Source organism: Mirounga angustirostris, unplaced genomic scaffold (genome assembly GCF_029215605.1).
Source record: "Mirounga angustirostris isolate CCGP_5_RB_7025 unplaced genomic scaffold, mMirAng1.0.hap1 SCAF_6, whole genome shotgun sequence".
NCBI classification, from domain to species: domain Eukaryota; kingdom Metazoa; phylum Chordata; class Mammalia; order Carnivora; family Phocidae; genus Mirounga; species Mirounga angustirostris.
This window is the reverse complement of record NW_026991714.1, coordinates 100,766,009-100,781,694: the sequence shown is the minus strand read 5'-3', so window position 1 is coordinate 100,781,694 and position 15,686 is coordinate 100,766,009. Positions and strand designations below refer to the sequence as shown.

Sequence of the window (15,686 nt, the reverse complement as noted above, 5' to 3'; positions counted from 1 at the left end):
AGGGGGAAGGAGGTGTGAGCTCCCCCCTACCAAGTCCCCTTGAACCTACAGCCTCCTGGCCCCCGTGGGATGGGTTACAGGTGGGCCCGCAGTTAGTTTGGCAGTAATAACAAGAGCTACTGTTTGATACCTTCTGCAGTTTACAAGGCACCCCGAGCTGATCAGAACTCGAGATACGCAAGATTAGTTCCCCATTATACAGGTGAGAACACGGAGGCTGACAGGGGTTAGGGACTTGCCCAGAGTCCCCTGATTGTAATTCCTGTCCCTGAGCTCTTCCCTATTTGAAGAATTCAGGTGGCTAGTCCTTACCCAACATGGCAGAAGCCGAATGTCTTAGGCAGCACAAAGCAAGGTAAAGGGACATTTCCTGATGGCGTCACAAGAGGCCAACTGGTATGGTGTTAGCAGGCCCAGCGCATTTTGGCATCTGACCCCTCCTGTTCCCACGAAGTTTTGTGGGCAGAAGGTAAGCCACAGACTGCTCTCTTCTGAAAGACAACTTAGATAAAGCAAGGCGAGACTTCTGCATTCTCAGCTCACAAAATATTATAAGACAGTGCAGCCCCTTCAGTTTCTGTTGCAAAAAGCGTCGCTCTTTGGTAATGGCTCATTTCCCTTTTTGAGTCTCAGCAAAGACTCAGCAAAATTAAAAACAGTTAACACCACCTCAGCAGCTAATGATCCCAGAGAACAGGTAGGAAGTGTGACCCTGCCCTTGGCAGGAGGCAGCTCTGCACCCCCACGCTGCTGCTCCCCAATTACAGAACACGGGAGGGACGGAGGCCACAGCTCGTTCTGACTTGTCAACTCCAAGCTGTGGGCAGGACGCCTCGCCCATCAGGCTTCCCCCTTTCTCCCTCCTCCCTCCTGAATATTTATGGTGGAGGGAGCAGGTGGGAAAGAGGCAGCGAGGAGTAAAGTCTCGGGATGCCAACCCCCGGGGAGAGAGCGTGAGTTTGGCTCTTAACGGGCACAGGCTCTGCCCTGGATCTGTGATCACTTTTAAAGAACGATGATTGTCAACAATGCGTTCACTTCTCTAAAGGCTTTCCAGTCCTGAGCCCTCAACTGGAACAGGAGCAGACGGAGGCCTTGCTCTCTCTCCCTGGGCCAGGTGTGAGCTCCTGAAGAGCCCTCATCGGTGGTCTCGCAGAGTGGCTCCGAAGTGGGATTCCCGGGCCAGCAACATCAGCACCACCTGGGGACTTGTTAAAAAATGCAAATTCTCATGGGCTACCCCAGACCCCGGGAATCAGAAACTCTGGGGGTGGGTACAGCAATCTGCATGTTGTTAAGCGATTCAGGTGAGTCTCCTGGGGGACGTCACCTTCAGGCCCTGGTGTCCTGGAGTCAGACAGACCTGCCTTGAATCTCAGCTCTGCCCCTTAGCAGCTGTGTGTCTGAGTCTTAGTTTTGGCACCTATAAAATGGGCATACTATGACTTCCTCAGGGTGAGCTGAACAGATTAAGATTATGCATCGACATGCTTGCTTATAGGGCTCCATGGGCGGTCGCTCTTCTGTTTCTCTGGAAGTCAGATGAGACAGGGTAACCCCAGGAAGGCCTCCTTGGTCATGCTTGCAGGCCACATGGCAGGCCCTTTCAGACGTGTGGCTTCTGACTCATGCCTAAAGCCACCTCCAGCACCCTGTGATTCTGTGCCTGCTTCTTAGTACTGGACCAGGACTGACAATGTTGGTAGATTGCTTGATTTCCAACTTCTCTAAAGGAAACTCTCCCACCTTTGAGGGCAGCGCGCAGACCTCCTCGGGGGACTGTAGGTGCTCTGTCAACCACTTTCCCAGATAAGGAAACCGAGACAGACAGGTTAAGAAACTTGCCCCCAGTCAGGATGCAGAATCGGGCAGGCCAGCTCCAGAGTCCCACCCTCCAGCACGGTGCTGTCTACAGGGACACCATCTAAACAGGGCAGGCCACTGGCATCCAGGGGATCCGAAACCTTAGGCCACGGACTCCTCTGCTAACCTGACAGATGTATGTGGCCCCTCTGCCCAGGAGCACACGAACTTCTGCACACGCTCTCAGGCTCCCTGAGCCTCTCCCTGCACCCAGGGGCCTAAGCAACACCTGCGTAGGGCTCTTGGAAGGAAATAGGAAGGACAGAAGAAGTCCAGGGTCACTAGCATGCTCTGCCCTCATTACGCTCCACAGGGTGGGCCTGGGGCTGGAGCAGCAGGGGTGGGGCTGTGGGGGGGAGACTGTGGCGGTGGCAGGGAGGTTTTAAGTCCTTCTGTCTGGAGGGTGAAGTGTGTGAGAAGTGGGCTGGGAACACGGGGCTGTTTGCAGAAGAGCAGGACTGAGATGCTCCATCTCCTTGGGCCTCTGGGAACTCAGTCTGGAAGAATCTGCTGATCAGCACAGGCCGGGTGCCTGACTGTCTCGAGCCACCCAAGTGTCATCCCGCCAAGAGGCAGGGGGACTTGGTGACCTCAAGACCCCTCCCAGCTCTAGGTGTGTTTAAGTCAGGGACAGGAGGTGTGGGCATCTGAGGACTTCACACTTCAGCCTGCTCAGTGTCCGGGAAGGTGGGCGCCCCCCCGCCCCAGTTCCTTGGCACCCTGGAGAAGACTCACGCGAGGCATCTGCCATGTAAGGTGTAGGCAGCGAGGCTCCCTGCCCGGGAACCACACGCTCCGCAAACCTGGCCCTTGGCTCTGCGCGCTTTACGTTCAGGTGCCTATAAAGCCTGCTGCCCTGGTAACCAAGGGCCAGTGACCGCATCAGACACCACAGAGGCACTGAGGGCAGGCCGGGTGCTGCTACACCTCGCCCAGGACAGGTCAGTCCGTCCGCAGGAAGGCCGGATGCTCCACAGCATACGCCGCCCACCCAGCATGTGGCCCAGGGCGCCTCCCATCAGGAAGCCTTCTAGGCAGCGGGGTGGCCCGGAGGGAAGCCAGGCTTTGGAATCTCACAGCCCCAGGCTGAATTCCAATTTGACCTCTTGCTGACTTAACCTCTCTGAGTCTCAGTTTCCTCCTCTGTAAGATGGGGCCGCCCCACCTGGCAGGGCTGTCGTACGTGGGCACAGTGGCAGGGACTCAGCCATCGGCCCCTCCTTTACTGTGATGCCAGGAGCTGGGCCTGTGCCGAGGCTCCCAGCCCCGTCAGCCCTCGCAGAGCCCCGCTACAATTGTAATCTCTGCATCGCAGCCCAGCGTGGAAGCAGAGACACCCCTCGTCCACGAGTGTTCTTCCAAGGTTAAAGTCACCAAACCTTGCCTGGGCGTAACAAGGCAGAAGCGTCATCCTGTGTCAAGAAACACCTTTCCAGCTGCCTCCATCCCAAGGTGGGCAGGTGAGGAGGGGAGGGAAGGAAAGCAGCTGCGCCTTAAAGACAGAGCCAGTGGCCACGCTGGAATCTTTATAGGATATCCTCTCACTCCCGTTCACCGAACCACCTGCCTCCCGGAGCTGGGGGGAGACCCGATTCCCAGCCCACCCTCATCTCCTCTCTTTTCGCTTCCTTCCTCCTTCCTCCCTTCCATACTTCCCCTCCTGTCTTTTCTCTTCTCCCCCCCACCCCGACTTGTAAAACCATCACTGGGTGAGCAGCACCATCGAGCCACATTCCCGGGGAAGTTCGTCCAAGCCGACTCCGTTGGCCCCGACTGTGGGCCGCACTGGGAGATGTGGCTTTGAGAGGTGGGCAGGGGAGGGGCTGAACAGCTGGTACAGGGGACAGGCCCAGAATCTAGTGAGGGAAAGAGACCAGGTCAATGAGTTCGTCCTGACACGTTAGGTAAATCGGGAAGGTGCGAAGACACAGCCTTCCAGAAGCCGGTGATGAGTGCTGATTACACCGGGCTCAATTCTCAAGGTTTTCTATGAGTTACCACCATGCCACTTACCACACGCAACAGCCAGCTGCACGGCTGGAACAACCACAGCCAGTCAGGTTGAACTTGCCCGTGGTGCAAGGACAAGGAGGCGGTGAGACTCAAACCTGGGCTGGCGGCCTCCAGAGCTCAGAACCAGTTTGAGACACGACCAGTGTCTACAGGGCGTCTGTGTAGCTGGCCACCTGTTGATGAGGGAGGCAAGATGGGTGCGGAGGTGGCCACTTTTCCAGCTGAGGCTTACGAACAAAGTGATGTGGCTAGCCCAGAAGTCAAAGTGAGGGGCAGAGTGTGGCCTGGGGCCTTGGATCCCCAGCTTTCCTCCTCACATATCCCGCCCCCAGGTCAGGCGTGTCTAGACTGGTCCCAGCAAGGCCATAAAGAGCAGGCATCAGGCCGGGCTGGGATGGGTACTGGGCGCGGGGTCTGCTGTGGGCAGCAGGGGAAAGTGGGAGGAAGCACGTTTGTTGAGGATCTGCTATCTGCTAGGTACTTCTGCCTACAACCCAGGGGCTTATTTACCTCTCATAGCAGCCCTGAAAGGCTTCTCAGTTCAGATGTGAGAGGGTAACAGCAAGGCTGGGCCAAAGCATCCAACTAGGAGGCAGCAGAACCAGAACTCCCACGTGGAGCTGGGTGCCCAAAGCCTCCCTCCCCTCATACACTGCAGGCCTGGAGGTCCCTCCCGCTGGCAGGCAAGGGCAGGAACAACATGTTCTCAGGGGGGTGCACAGGGCCAGTGCATTAGCTGGCTGGAGTCTGGTAAGCACAGAGAGTGTGACCATCTCCGTCACTCTCCTTTGCATTCAAGCCTACGGCAGCCTGAAGTTGAGGTCATCTGTCAGGCTGAGGCTGGGCGCTGTGCCCTTCGGTCAGCCTGCCACGCACAACATGAGGCCTGGTGCAGCTCAGCCTACGTGGGCTGGGTGTGTGGGGGGGACTGGGTGTGCCGGGTTGGCTCACTGGCACCCTGGACAGTCACATTACAGAACTTGTCATCCCCTTTAGAGATGAGGAAGTGAGGTTCTAAAGGCGATGTCACTCAGGGCCAGTGCCTGGTGGAGCTGGGGCCAAGGCTTCCTGACTCCCAAACCATGTGCTGCGCCCTACACCCTGTGTCCAAAGACGGGCCCAGCAGCACCCACGCTGGGACGACCTCAGCGGCAGGGGCTGGTGTGGCAGAGGAAGGGCTGAGGGGACCAGGAGGGCAGGGGCTGGGGATCGGACTGGACAGGGCAAGGCCTGGAAGCAGCCCAAGTCCTATGCCAGGGCCCATGAGGACCCAGTCCAGCGGGCACTGGTCAGCCGCACTGGTCTGATCAGTTAGGCCAGGGCCAGTGTTCTGGGCGATCCATCTAATTGGCACAACACTCCCACCAGGCCATGGAGTGAGGAGTCGGGGAGACAGGTGTCAAGAACCAAGGAGAAAGCCAAGGTTCAACCAGGGGAGCAAGCGGGCAGGGTGGGCAAGGACCTCTTGAGTTTAGGGAGAGCTAGATTTGACTCTTGTCTAGGCTACTTGGTAGCTAAGTGACCTTAGGTACGTTACTTAACCTTTCTGAGCCTCCTTGTGTTCATCTACAGATGGGGAAATAATTGGGGTGAAGACCTGGCGTAGGACAGCACCGGGCTGGGGTTCTGGGCGGCTGATGGAAAGGCTGGACCCTGGGTCTTGGCCCGCTGACTACTCCCAGCCTCCACCTGCTGTGGGGCCGAAATTCCTTCTGGGATCCTGCCAGGGTCCAAGCTGAACAGGGAAGTGAGCTAACCTCAGCCACTGGGTGGAGGGCTGCACTGACTCAGGCCCCGACAACGCTGCCACCAAGGAAGTGAGGATGGTGACAGATACTAGAGGCTTTGCTCAGAAAGCCCACAAAGGTAAGCCTGGGCTGTACACGTAACTGCCCATGGAATGAAATCTCTCAGCTGATTTTTGGCCCTCTCTCTTCTACTTGGAGTTCTCTATAAAAGCATTACATGGTCTCAGAAGCCGGGGTCCTGCAGTGACCTCCCCCCACATCATGTCCAAGCTGATGTGGGGGCCCCGAATCTTCTCTAAGGAGCACTGGGCCGAAGATAGCAGAATGAGGAGTCTTCGGCTAATGACAGCCCCTCTTGTAGGAGCAAGCATTTTCTTAGAAGGACCTGTCACCCGCTAGTTGAAGAGTCAGCTCCGGTGGCCGCCTCTGGCTTTCTTTGTTGAATAACAGGAGGAGAATGAAGATGTGTATGGTCTAGAAGATATACGAGGGCATGTACTGAAAACTGGCCCTTGGGATTGAATCAGAGACTATGAGGCAAAGCCAGCTTCTTGGGGACTCCCCGACCCTCACACTGAAAAATATCCTTCTCTTCAGCAAGTTTTGTTCACTCCCCGAAGCACATGAGCTAGTTCCACAAGCCTGCCGGCGTCACGTGAGACAAACCCCATGAGTGAGTCCAGTGCGTGGGAACAGCCGTGTCTGAACCACTGTCTGTCCTTCTGCTGGAAGATGCGTTTTTACTTTCCTTCCTGCCTCCCCAGGAAGGAACGATCCTTTGTGAAATGCCCACGAAGGTGAGCGAAAGTCTGGATAACTCCCACCAGCCAAGCAGCCGACATCTCCTCCTCCAGGAAGCTGGCCTGTTCCCCCTGCCCCCCACCCCCCAGGGCTGCATCCTCACGGCTGGCCACCCTCTTGCCCCTTCACTCCACACCCATTTCAAATCATTTCACTCACAGGGACACCTCTTCTACTTCTGAACACTATCTCCCTTCAACCGAGCGTGTGAGGCCCCCTCTACTCTGCTCCGAGGTGGTCCCCATCTCTAAGTGCAGTGATGACTTTACTTTCAAACAGACATGCCCCCCGTTTGTAAAACACCTGAGGTTGGGATGAGTCACCACCCAGACCACTGCCACCAAATGATCACCAGCACTGGAGTTGGTGGAAAAACCAAGGGAGAGATTTCAGGCTCCTGCAAGGGGAGGGGAGACAGGAGAATTTATTTTTAGTTAAAAAAAATTTTTTTCGGGCGCCTGGGTGCCTCAGGCGTTAAGCATCTGCCTTCGGCTCAGGTCGTGATCCCAGGGTCCTGGGATCGAGCCCCGCATCGGGCTCCCTGTTCCGCGGGAAGCCTGTTCTCCCTCTCCCACTCCCCCTGCTTGTGTTCTCTCTCTCGCTGTGTCTCTCTCTGTCAAATAAATAAAAAAAAAAATCTTTAAAAAAAAAATTTTTTTTTTTCTTCTAGATATCAAGTTTCAGAAAACCTTTCAAGAGTGTCTTTTTTAATTCTGTGGCCGGAGAGAGGGAGTGTATCCTAGCCTGAAATGGTGGGGAATGTAAGGTGCTCCCACTGGGTGGATTACTTCCCTGGCTAATCGGATGTCTGCAGGATACCGGGGTGCCCGAGCTCTTCCGAGAAGGAGCGGGTGGATTTATGGCTCTTGGGGTTGCTGCTTCTTGGGGGGCAAGCTCTGTTCTTTCTGCATGACTCTCGAAAAAGAACTCCTGGGTCTGATCTAGCTCCTTTCTCTTGGATTTCCAAGCCAGCCTGTTCCCCCAAGGAATAGCGCTGCAGAAGCCTTCAAGGAACCTGAAGAAATGTAAATTACTACTCATGTCAGACCATTGTTGCTGGGAGCACACAATCTGAGGGTTGCCTACTGCAACATCAGCTTCAAAATACACAGCTAATCCAGGACAAACCAGGACAGAACACCACCCGGTACTGCTGGCCAAAGCTTCAGAGCTATCCTAATGTGCATATGGGACCGGGAGGCTGGTGGCCCCTTTCGGGACACCTGCTGCCCCTCCAAGTCTCGGCTCCACCTCTCTGCCTGCTCCTTGGCTGTGGTTCAGTCCACAGGGGCTTTGAGGAGATGGGAGGGAGGGAAAGATGAAGGGGGTCTACCTCCTGTGGGTCACAGCAGGCTGGAGATGCCCCCTGTCCCTAGCCCTGGTTAGGGGTAGAAGGGCCTTACTATTTCTGGGAATATAAAGCACAACCCCATAGGATTCCTACACCCTGTCTTCAAATATCCTCATATTATCCAATTGGAGTATGCCATTTCCTGCCAAGACCCTGACTAATCCAGCCACCAATCAGGCTCTCATTAAATATCCAGGTATTCATTACGCCCTGGAACCAATGTGCTTGACATATTGTAAACATGGACATGAAAAGACTTCCACCCTGGCACAAGCCATAGACCACTTCGAGGATCCCTGTCTGAACACCCAGGCCTGACCCCCTCAGTCTCTAGGACAGGGGAATCTTCTGGAGCCCAAGTTTAGGGAATGGAGGATTCTTAGAAGGCCCGTCTTTCTGGGGTCCCCCGTCTGGTTGGCAGGTACTCTCTTACAACAGAAAGCAGGGGTCTGACACAGCCTTGGGTCTTGGGCCTGACAATTGGCCATTCCAGTGGATTTCCTTTTTTGCGGGGCGGGGGTTAAGTAGGCTCCACACACCCAGTGTGGAGTCTAATTGGGGCCCGAACTCACAAGAGGGCCCTGAGATCAAGACCTGAGCTGAAATCAAGAGTCCGACGCTTGACCGACTGAGCCGCCAGGTGTCCCTCCAGGGGATTTCCATTCTAGGGGAACCCCCTGGAGAGGGAGGGCTGGGAACTGTCACATCACGCTGTCCCCTGGGAGCAAGACCGGGAGAGGCAAAGGGCCTGTGGTTGGGTTTTGGCACTGGCCTTGTAACAGCCTGGAGTCAACACTGGTGAAGAAGGTCACAAGAGGCTATAAAACAAGGTAGAATGTAACCAGCGGCTAGAAAAGTGATAGGCACGCCCACTGTCCCCTGAGTAACTGTGGCCACTGTGCCCCATTCAGATGTCTTTTGGTCTCCTTCAAAGGTCTCAGGAGAGCTCTTGCACGTGGAATGTGTGCTTGGCATGGCTGCCTGCTCCCCGGGGAGAGGGGAAGCCCGGGCCTGCTCGGCTCTGCACCCGGCCCAGCTGCAGCTCCCTTCTGCACGTTGCCCCGGCCCTCCCGGCACTCGCTCCCCATCTCACCAGGGCTCGCAAGGGTCTGTCGCACGGCACCGGGGTTCTTGCCATCACCCCCCTTCTAGATGAGGTGCACGAGCAGGGCAGAGCAGGCCGAGCCCAGGACCAGGCCCAAGCACAGGTAGAAGGACATCACCACCCCCGTGGCCTCAGCCAGCTCGCGGGGCACGATCTTCGGCCCGTACATGAGGGCCAGGGTGCTGAGGTAGCCGTTGCTGAGTCCCAGCAGGCAGGTGAAGAGCACCGGGTAGAGGTCAGACCGGAAGAACACCGTGTGCAGGCGGCCGCGGGGCTGATAGTTGCAGAACATGAAGAGGGGGAGGAGACAGGTCCGGAGGAGCACGAGCCCAGGGAGCACCTTGCTCCTGGGCCCTGGCACCTGAATCCAGGCTGTAACCTGCCGGCCACACAGGTCGGCAAAGTTAAACAGGAGGAAGGTGGTGAGGGGGACGAAGAACTTGGTGGTCCACGGCGAGCCCGAGCCCTTGTCGAGGGACTCGATGTTGGTGGAGATGGCGGGGAAGACGAGGCTGGTGACGAAGAAGAGGTAGACGACACAGAAGCCCAGACCAGCTGTCTTCTTCAGGATGGGGCGGAGGGGTGGTATGGAGGGGTCATGGGACCCAGGGGCTGCCAAAGGGGCGCTGGGGGAGTCCTGGGGTGCCTGATCTTCCCCAGAAAACACGTGGGCTGGCCAAGCAGGCCTCAGGTAGAACCTGTGGGTAGAGAGGGCTCGTGGTCAGAGGGCCCCGGAAAGCAGGCTCACCTGGGATTTCCAGGGACATGGCAGGGGACCTACAGGCCTGGTGCATAAAGCCTCAGGAAGCCCTCAGACATGCGTGTCTCGGGGCGGCCACAGGGAGGCCCCCACGGTCCCTGGCCTGCCCATCCTGGTGCTGCCTGAAAGGCTGGCCACGAGCAGAGACAGAGGGAAGCAGCACTAACTGCCCCCTCTGTTCGGTCTCACTCCTTAGGGGTCCTGATGGTTAAAAATCTGGTGGCTGTGGCTCTACAGATGTGCATACACCCCCCTCCCCCACCACATGTCCTTCCTAGTTCTGTTTCTTAAGCAAAAGTGGGATCAAACTATACACATTGTAAAACTTTCTGCAACAGGACAATTCCTAAATACAGTATATAAATGCATTACCTAACAGCCCAAATAACATCCTTAACGATGGTATACACATGCATGCACATAATTGCGTCTAGAACAGTATCTCGTGGCCAACCTTTAACGTGGAGACACATGTCTCAGTGCCCCTCTGTTGTGTAGCGTATTTCATTGTATGCATATGATTTAATATTCATTGTATGCATATGCAATTTAACCATTCCTTTACTGACGGACATTAAGGTTAGCTCCAATTTCTCTCTACTACAAATAATGGTGCGATGAGTAGTCCCACACATACAACCTTGCACCTGTATGTACTTCAGTAGAGCAGATTTTTAGAGGAGGAACTTCTGGAGCAAAACGTTTGTGTCTTTAAAATTTTGATAGCTATCAAGTAAATTGCTCTCTAAATAGGTCGGACCAATTTGTCTCTGCTCTGTACCACTCACCTGCCCCATCTCCAGTCACCTGCCCTGTTAATCTCTACACGGTTGTTGGTTTCTTCAAAAACACTGACCACAAATTATAACCATTGAGTTAGTTTCTGGTTTATCATCTGGCTCCTTCAATAGAAGGACCATGTTTCCCTGTTTCCAGCTAAATCTCCAGGCACAGAGTAACCCTCCAAAACATAATTATAACTAACATGTCTATAAAGGTGTCTTTCCCCCCATATCCTCAACACTGAATATTATCAATATTTTCCATTTCTGCTACTCTGACCACAGTAGAAGACACTTGGGTCACTTGGCCTCACCGTCTTGCTGTGTGACCTCGCCTGAGTCACTCAACCTCTCTGGGCCTCAGATGCTGAAAGCCAGGAGACACATAGGCTGACTGCATGACCACACCTCACACAGAAGGCTTGGTGTGGGGTTGGGAGAACAGTAGCTCGGTGATGGCTGGCTTCTGGTCTCAGCCCCCGTTCTGTCTCCCCATGTGATCTTAGGCCAGGGACGCCCTTCTCTGGGCTCAGTCTCCTCCTCTGTAAGATGGAGGGGTGCTGCAGCTGTGAGCTTCTGAGCCCCCTGCCAAGCCACCCATCCTAAGTGCCTATGGGTAATAAGTGAGTTGGTGGGACGGCTCCTCCTCCGAGCCACTTTTCCGTGTGATGCTGAGCTGGGCACTGCAGCCTTGAACTCTGTCTTGTTCCAAAACCACTATTTAGGGAAAGGAGTATTCTTACTTTCCCCACTACTCAGTGGCAGGTCCCAGTTTGTAAGTTAATAGACGTGCCCAGGCTGCTCCCCTGGTGAGTCGCAGACCGGGGTTTGAACCTGGATTTGTTTCCACAGCTGTGCCCTTTGCACCATGTTTGAGACACCCAGCTCTGAGAGGGCTCCGCCCCAAGGTGCCCTGGTCAAAGCTCTTCCTCATCAAGCTCTTCCACATCTGTCTCATGTCGCCCTCCCCGAGCCAGCAGCCCCCCACACGGCCTGGGGCTCCATTCCTCCTGGGGGCAGCCCCCATGGGCTTCCCTTTTAACTACGATTTAGTCTGAGCAGCCCCAGGAGCATGGCTGTCTCCAAAGCTCCTTCCTCAGATGCGTTTCTGTAAAGCCAGAAGTCTTGACCAAAGTGTTAATTAGCAAAGAAGGAGAAGCTTCCATGGGACAGCATAGCCCCTGGCTCAGTTGGGAAGGATTTTGTGAGGATTTCAGTTGGAAAGTGAGACTGGAAACTAAGGTGACCAACTGTCCCCATTTGCTGACACTGTCCTGGTTTTAGCACCAAAAGCCCCTCATCCTGGGAACCCCTTCAGTCCCAGGCGAACGGGGAAGGTTGGCCACACACTGGAGACAGACCCATGTGAAGCCCCATGAAACAGGACACAGGGAAACAGCAGGAGAGCTGGGACCCCCCCCCCCCCGCCTTCTGTCCGTTCCATGACTCAAACATGGTGTAAAGGGCACAGCTGTGGAAACAAATCCGGGTTCAAACCCCGGTCTGCGACTCACCAGGGGAGCAGCCTGGGCACGTCTATTAACTTACAAAGCCTCGGTTTCCTCATCTGTAAAATGGGGAAGGATGGTAACAACTGCACACAGTTGTGAGAAGTGAAGAAAAGACACCCAGGCATAAACCGCTGAGCTCAGCGCCACCATACAACATGGGTCCCTGTGGGAAAGGGCAGAGCCAGGGCCTGGGCCTCCCCAGCTCAGCCGGCTTGCCCACTGGGCAGCCTTCTCTGGCTCCGCTTCTTCACCTGTAGAACGGGGCAAATAACTCCTCCCTCTCCTACACCAAATACGACGTGGATCGGAAAATGCCTTGTAAAGAATAAAATGCAAGACAAAGTTAGGGGCTATTGTTAAAAGAGAAGCAAGAAGCACGAAAGAAAGAGGGATGAGAGAGAGAAAGCATGAGAGAGGCTGAAGTGAGAGAAAAGGTCCCCTGGGGGAGGGAGGCCTGGGGAGACAGTGGGTACAACGCAGCTCTGGGGTCAGGGAGGCACTCAGGCACGTCGTTCGACCTCGCGGAGCCAAGCCGGGGTCCTCGTGTGTGCACGGGGCCGGCCGTGATGCACCTTAGTGCCGCACCCCACGAGGAACAGGTGCCTGAGCCCCGGATGAGAGATGGCCCATCAGGCTGGGCTGAGCACAGTGCAGAAGCGGCAGAGGCGCTCCGCGAATGGAGCTGTTCTTCATCACTATTATTCCTCAGTCCCACTTCGGGCGCCTGCCCCCCCACCACCTGTGCAAAACCTGGCATACTCCAGCTGCTGGGGGGCGTGCGGGGGCTGCGGCACAAAGCCGGCTTCTCGGATCTGCAGGCCCGGCCAATTCACGGAGCAGCTACACCGAGCCAGCTATAGCCCGAGGCTCTGGGGCCCGGCAGTGAACAAAATCCACACCATTTCTGCCCTGGTGGTGGTGGTGGTGGTGGGCGGGGGGGGGTGGGAAGCGGCTCTCTCCCCGGTGGGGAGATGCACAGTAAGCGAGAAAGCAACCTGGCCACCCAGTCAGATAAGGGAAGATCGCAAGCAGGTCCGGCCGGTAGAAGCAGAGCCGGGGGGCCGCCCGACGGCAAGGCGGGCCTCACCTGGCGTACTCCAGCCGTGACAGCAGCAGGTAGAGGCCGACGCAGAGCCCCAGGAAGACGTCCGCCGTCAGGAAGAAGGCCAGGGTGCTGTCCGTCACGTCGCTGGACGCCGCCAGGTCCACCAGCAGGGCCACGGCACTGATGGTGCCCCCCATGGCTCCTCCTGCCGAGAGCACAGGCCCGTCACCGAGATGGGCAGTGGGCCCACCTTCCTTCACCTCCGACCCCGGACCCTCCCTTTCTCTTGACTGCCCTTCTGGTGGAGTCAGCAGTTTCAGACTCAGGGCCGGGACTTCTCGGAGAGCTCCTCTCCCGGGCCCTCAGCCCAAAGCACCACCAACCGAAGCGGGCCGGACGTTCAGGGAATGTTCTAGCACGGGCCCTCCTGTGGCTCGGAGCAACACTATCCCATCCAAGGAGTCCTCGTCACTTACAGAACCGCCATGTGGCCCACCGGCGAGCTCACGGAACTGACCTTGTACCCCACGGGAGGTGTGGCACATACGCACGCGCTCACGCTTTCTCATATACACTCTCACACACACACACGCACATGCATGCAACCGCCCTCCCACATGGAATGTTCTCTCTCGCCAAGGGCTTTGCCACGTGATCCACGTGACTCCGTGCCACCACCATTCACTGCTACCAACAGAGGAGGCGGCACAACCTAGTGGATCCATGGCTCTGGGCGCCAAACAGATGTACATCTGACCCTTGACCCTGCAGCTCACTAGCTGCCACTTGGGGGCTAATGTGACTCCCTGGAGCCCCAGTTTGCTGGTCTATAAAATGGGGCTAACAAGCCCTGCCTTGCATAGCTGCTCTGAGGACTGAATGTCCGGAAAGGGCCCAACACAGAGTCGCCTTTCAACAAGCACCAGTCCCCTTCTTTGCCACAATCACACCGTCACTTCTGGGAGGCGGGGGGGTGGGGGGTGGGCCTTACTTTTCTGTTGAACCCTCACACCCGTGGCTAGTCAACCTGTGCTGGGCAAGACTAAGAGGTCAGACATGTTGTGCATGCCCCCAGATCACTTACTCCTCTCCGCCTCTGTTTCTCTGCCTGGAAAATGGGGCTAATACTTGTCCTCTCCGTCCCCCGAGGCCTGGTGAGTATGTTGTACTGCTGGGCTGAATGGATGCGTCTGCCCGCATTCGAGGACCAGGATACTGATTCTCAGGGAGACAAGGAGGTGGCTCACTGCAGACAGCAAACAGCAAACTGGTCTGTGTGGGCAGGGACGGCCCTGTCATTGTCATGCAGCTCTGACCAGGCGGCACCTTCTGCCTGGTGTCGCACGAGCAGTGGTGGAGAGCAACGGTTGAGGGCCTCGCCTACACTCTGCCCGACGGCGCTGTGGCTGAGCTTCCTTTGCCTGGGCAGGGCCCGGCATCAGGATTTGAAAGGATGGCAGAGAGATCAAAGTTAGCACAGTGATGACGAAGAGCACAGACTCTGGAACCAGAACATCTGAATCCAATCCTGGTTCGACCGCTTCCAGCTGTGCGGCCTTCAGCAAGTCACTGAACCTCTCTGTGCCTCCATGTCTTCATCTGTAAAGTGGGGATATTAGTAATACCCACATCAAAGGGCTCTTACAAAGATAAAAAGGATTCTGAGCCGGAAAGCATTCAGAAAGGTGCCCAGCACACAGAAGGGCCTATGAATCCTCTCAGATCCCCAATTAGGTGTTCGGCTATTTCTGTCCTTCCTACATCAAAGCAGCAATGACAGGGTAAACTCCTTGCCAAGAGGGTGCCAACTTCGGAGACGCTGTAATCCCACCTGGGTGTTTTGTAAGAACTGGAGCTCAACTTTAGAGTAAAGACACTTGCCTGCTACCCTGAGGAACAGATCTTAACATCACTGCCTATTGATTTCCCTCTCTCTCTCCTCAACTTGTAGGGAATTTACAATATTATCATCAACAACAAACCAGGCCTCCGGGAGCTCATCTTTCATGACTCCCTACTTTTATCTCATCAGTTATGGAAATACATGCAAATGAGGGGTTTAAAAAAACACCAGCACAAAACAAATGAATTGTTCCTCCCATGCCTATACGTGCAGAATTCACAGATGGGCTCCTCTGGACGAGAAATGACGGGGGCTGGGGCGGTGGCGGTGGGGCCTCTGGGAGCCGGGGCCACCTCGGATTTTCCAGGGTGGGGGGCGCCCAACCCTCCCCCCGGCCCCCGCAGAGTGAGGACACTGACTTAGGGCCCCGGGGTAATCAATACCAAAGTGCAAGAGCCGGACTTTTCAACTTTTTAAAAAATGGGACTTTCTGAAACATTCACAGGAGAGTCCCCTTTTCGAGAAGATTCACAGGTGGCCAGATGAACTCGAAGGGCCCCCTGCCAACACAAATGGTGTTTGGTCCCTGGCTCCTAGACATGTAGCCAGCAATGTGGTTGTAATGAAAAATACATCCTTTGGCAGGATGGAGGGAGTTGAGGGGACAAGAGCTTCTCTCAGACTCGGGTGACAGAAGAGATTACATCCAATGCTCGCGGGCCATTTCCCTCAGGCTAGGCATGTCCTTCTCAAAGCCCTGCTAGGGGCATATTGATTGTACTCAAGAAACTTAGCAATGGGTCCACTTTTATTTTACTTTAGACCCAAGGATTTCCCCGGGTAGAGCCAGAAGCCTAATCTTAT

The 15,686-nt window shown here is 55.6% G+C and overlaps 1 protein-coding gene across 2 annotated transcripts in view; it reads right to left on the bottom strand.

The window, feature by feature from the left end:
• Nucleotides 1-1,902: 1,902 nt before the first annotated feature.
• The window catches only part of SLC29A3 (solute carrier family 29 member 3), a 45,998-nt gene continuing 32,214 nt past the window's right edge, over nt 1,903-15,686 (bottom strand). For both annotated transcript variants that reach the window (XM_045879191.3, XM_064594777.1), the window contains exons 5-6: nt 13,022-13,184; nt 1,903-9,579 (exon numbers count right to left, since the gene is read on the bottom strand). In XM_045879191.3, coding sequence (XP_045735147.1) covers nt 8,925-9,579; nt 13,022-13,184 — 818 coding nt within the window. In that variant the 3' untranslated portion in view covers nt 1,903-8,924. The remainder of the gene's footprint in view (nt 9,580-13,021; nt 13,185-15,686) is intronic.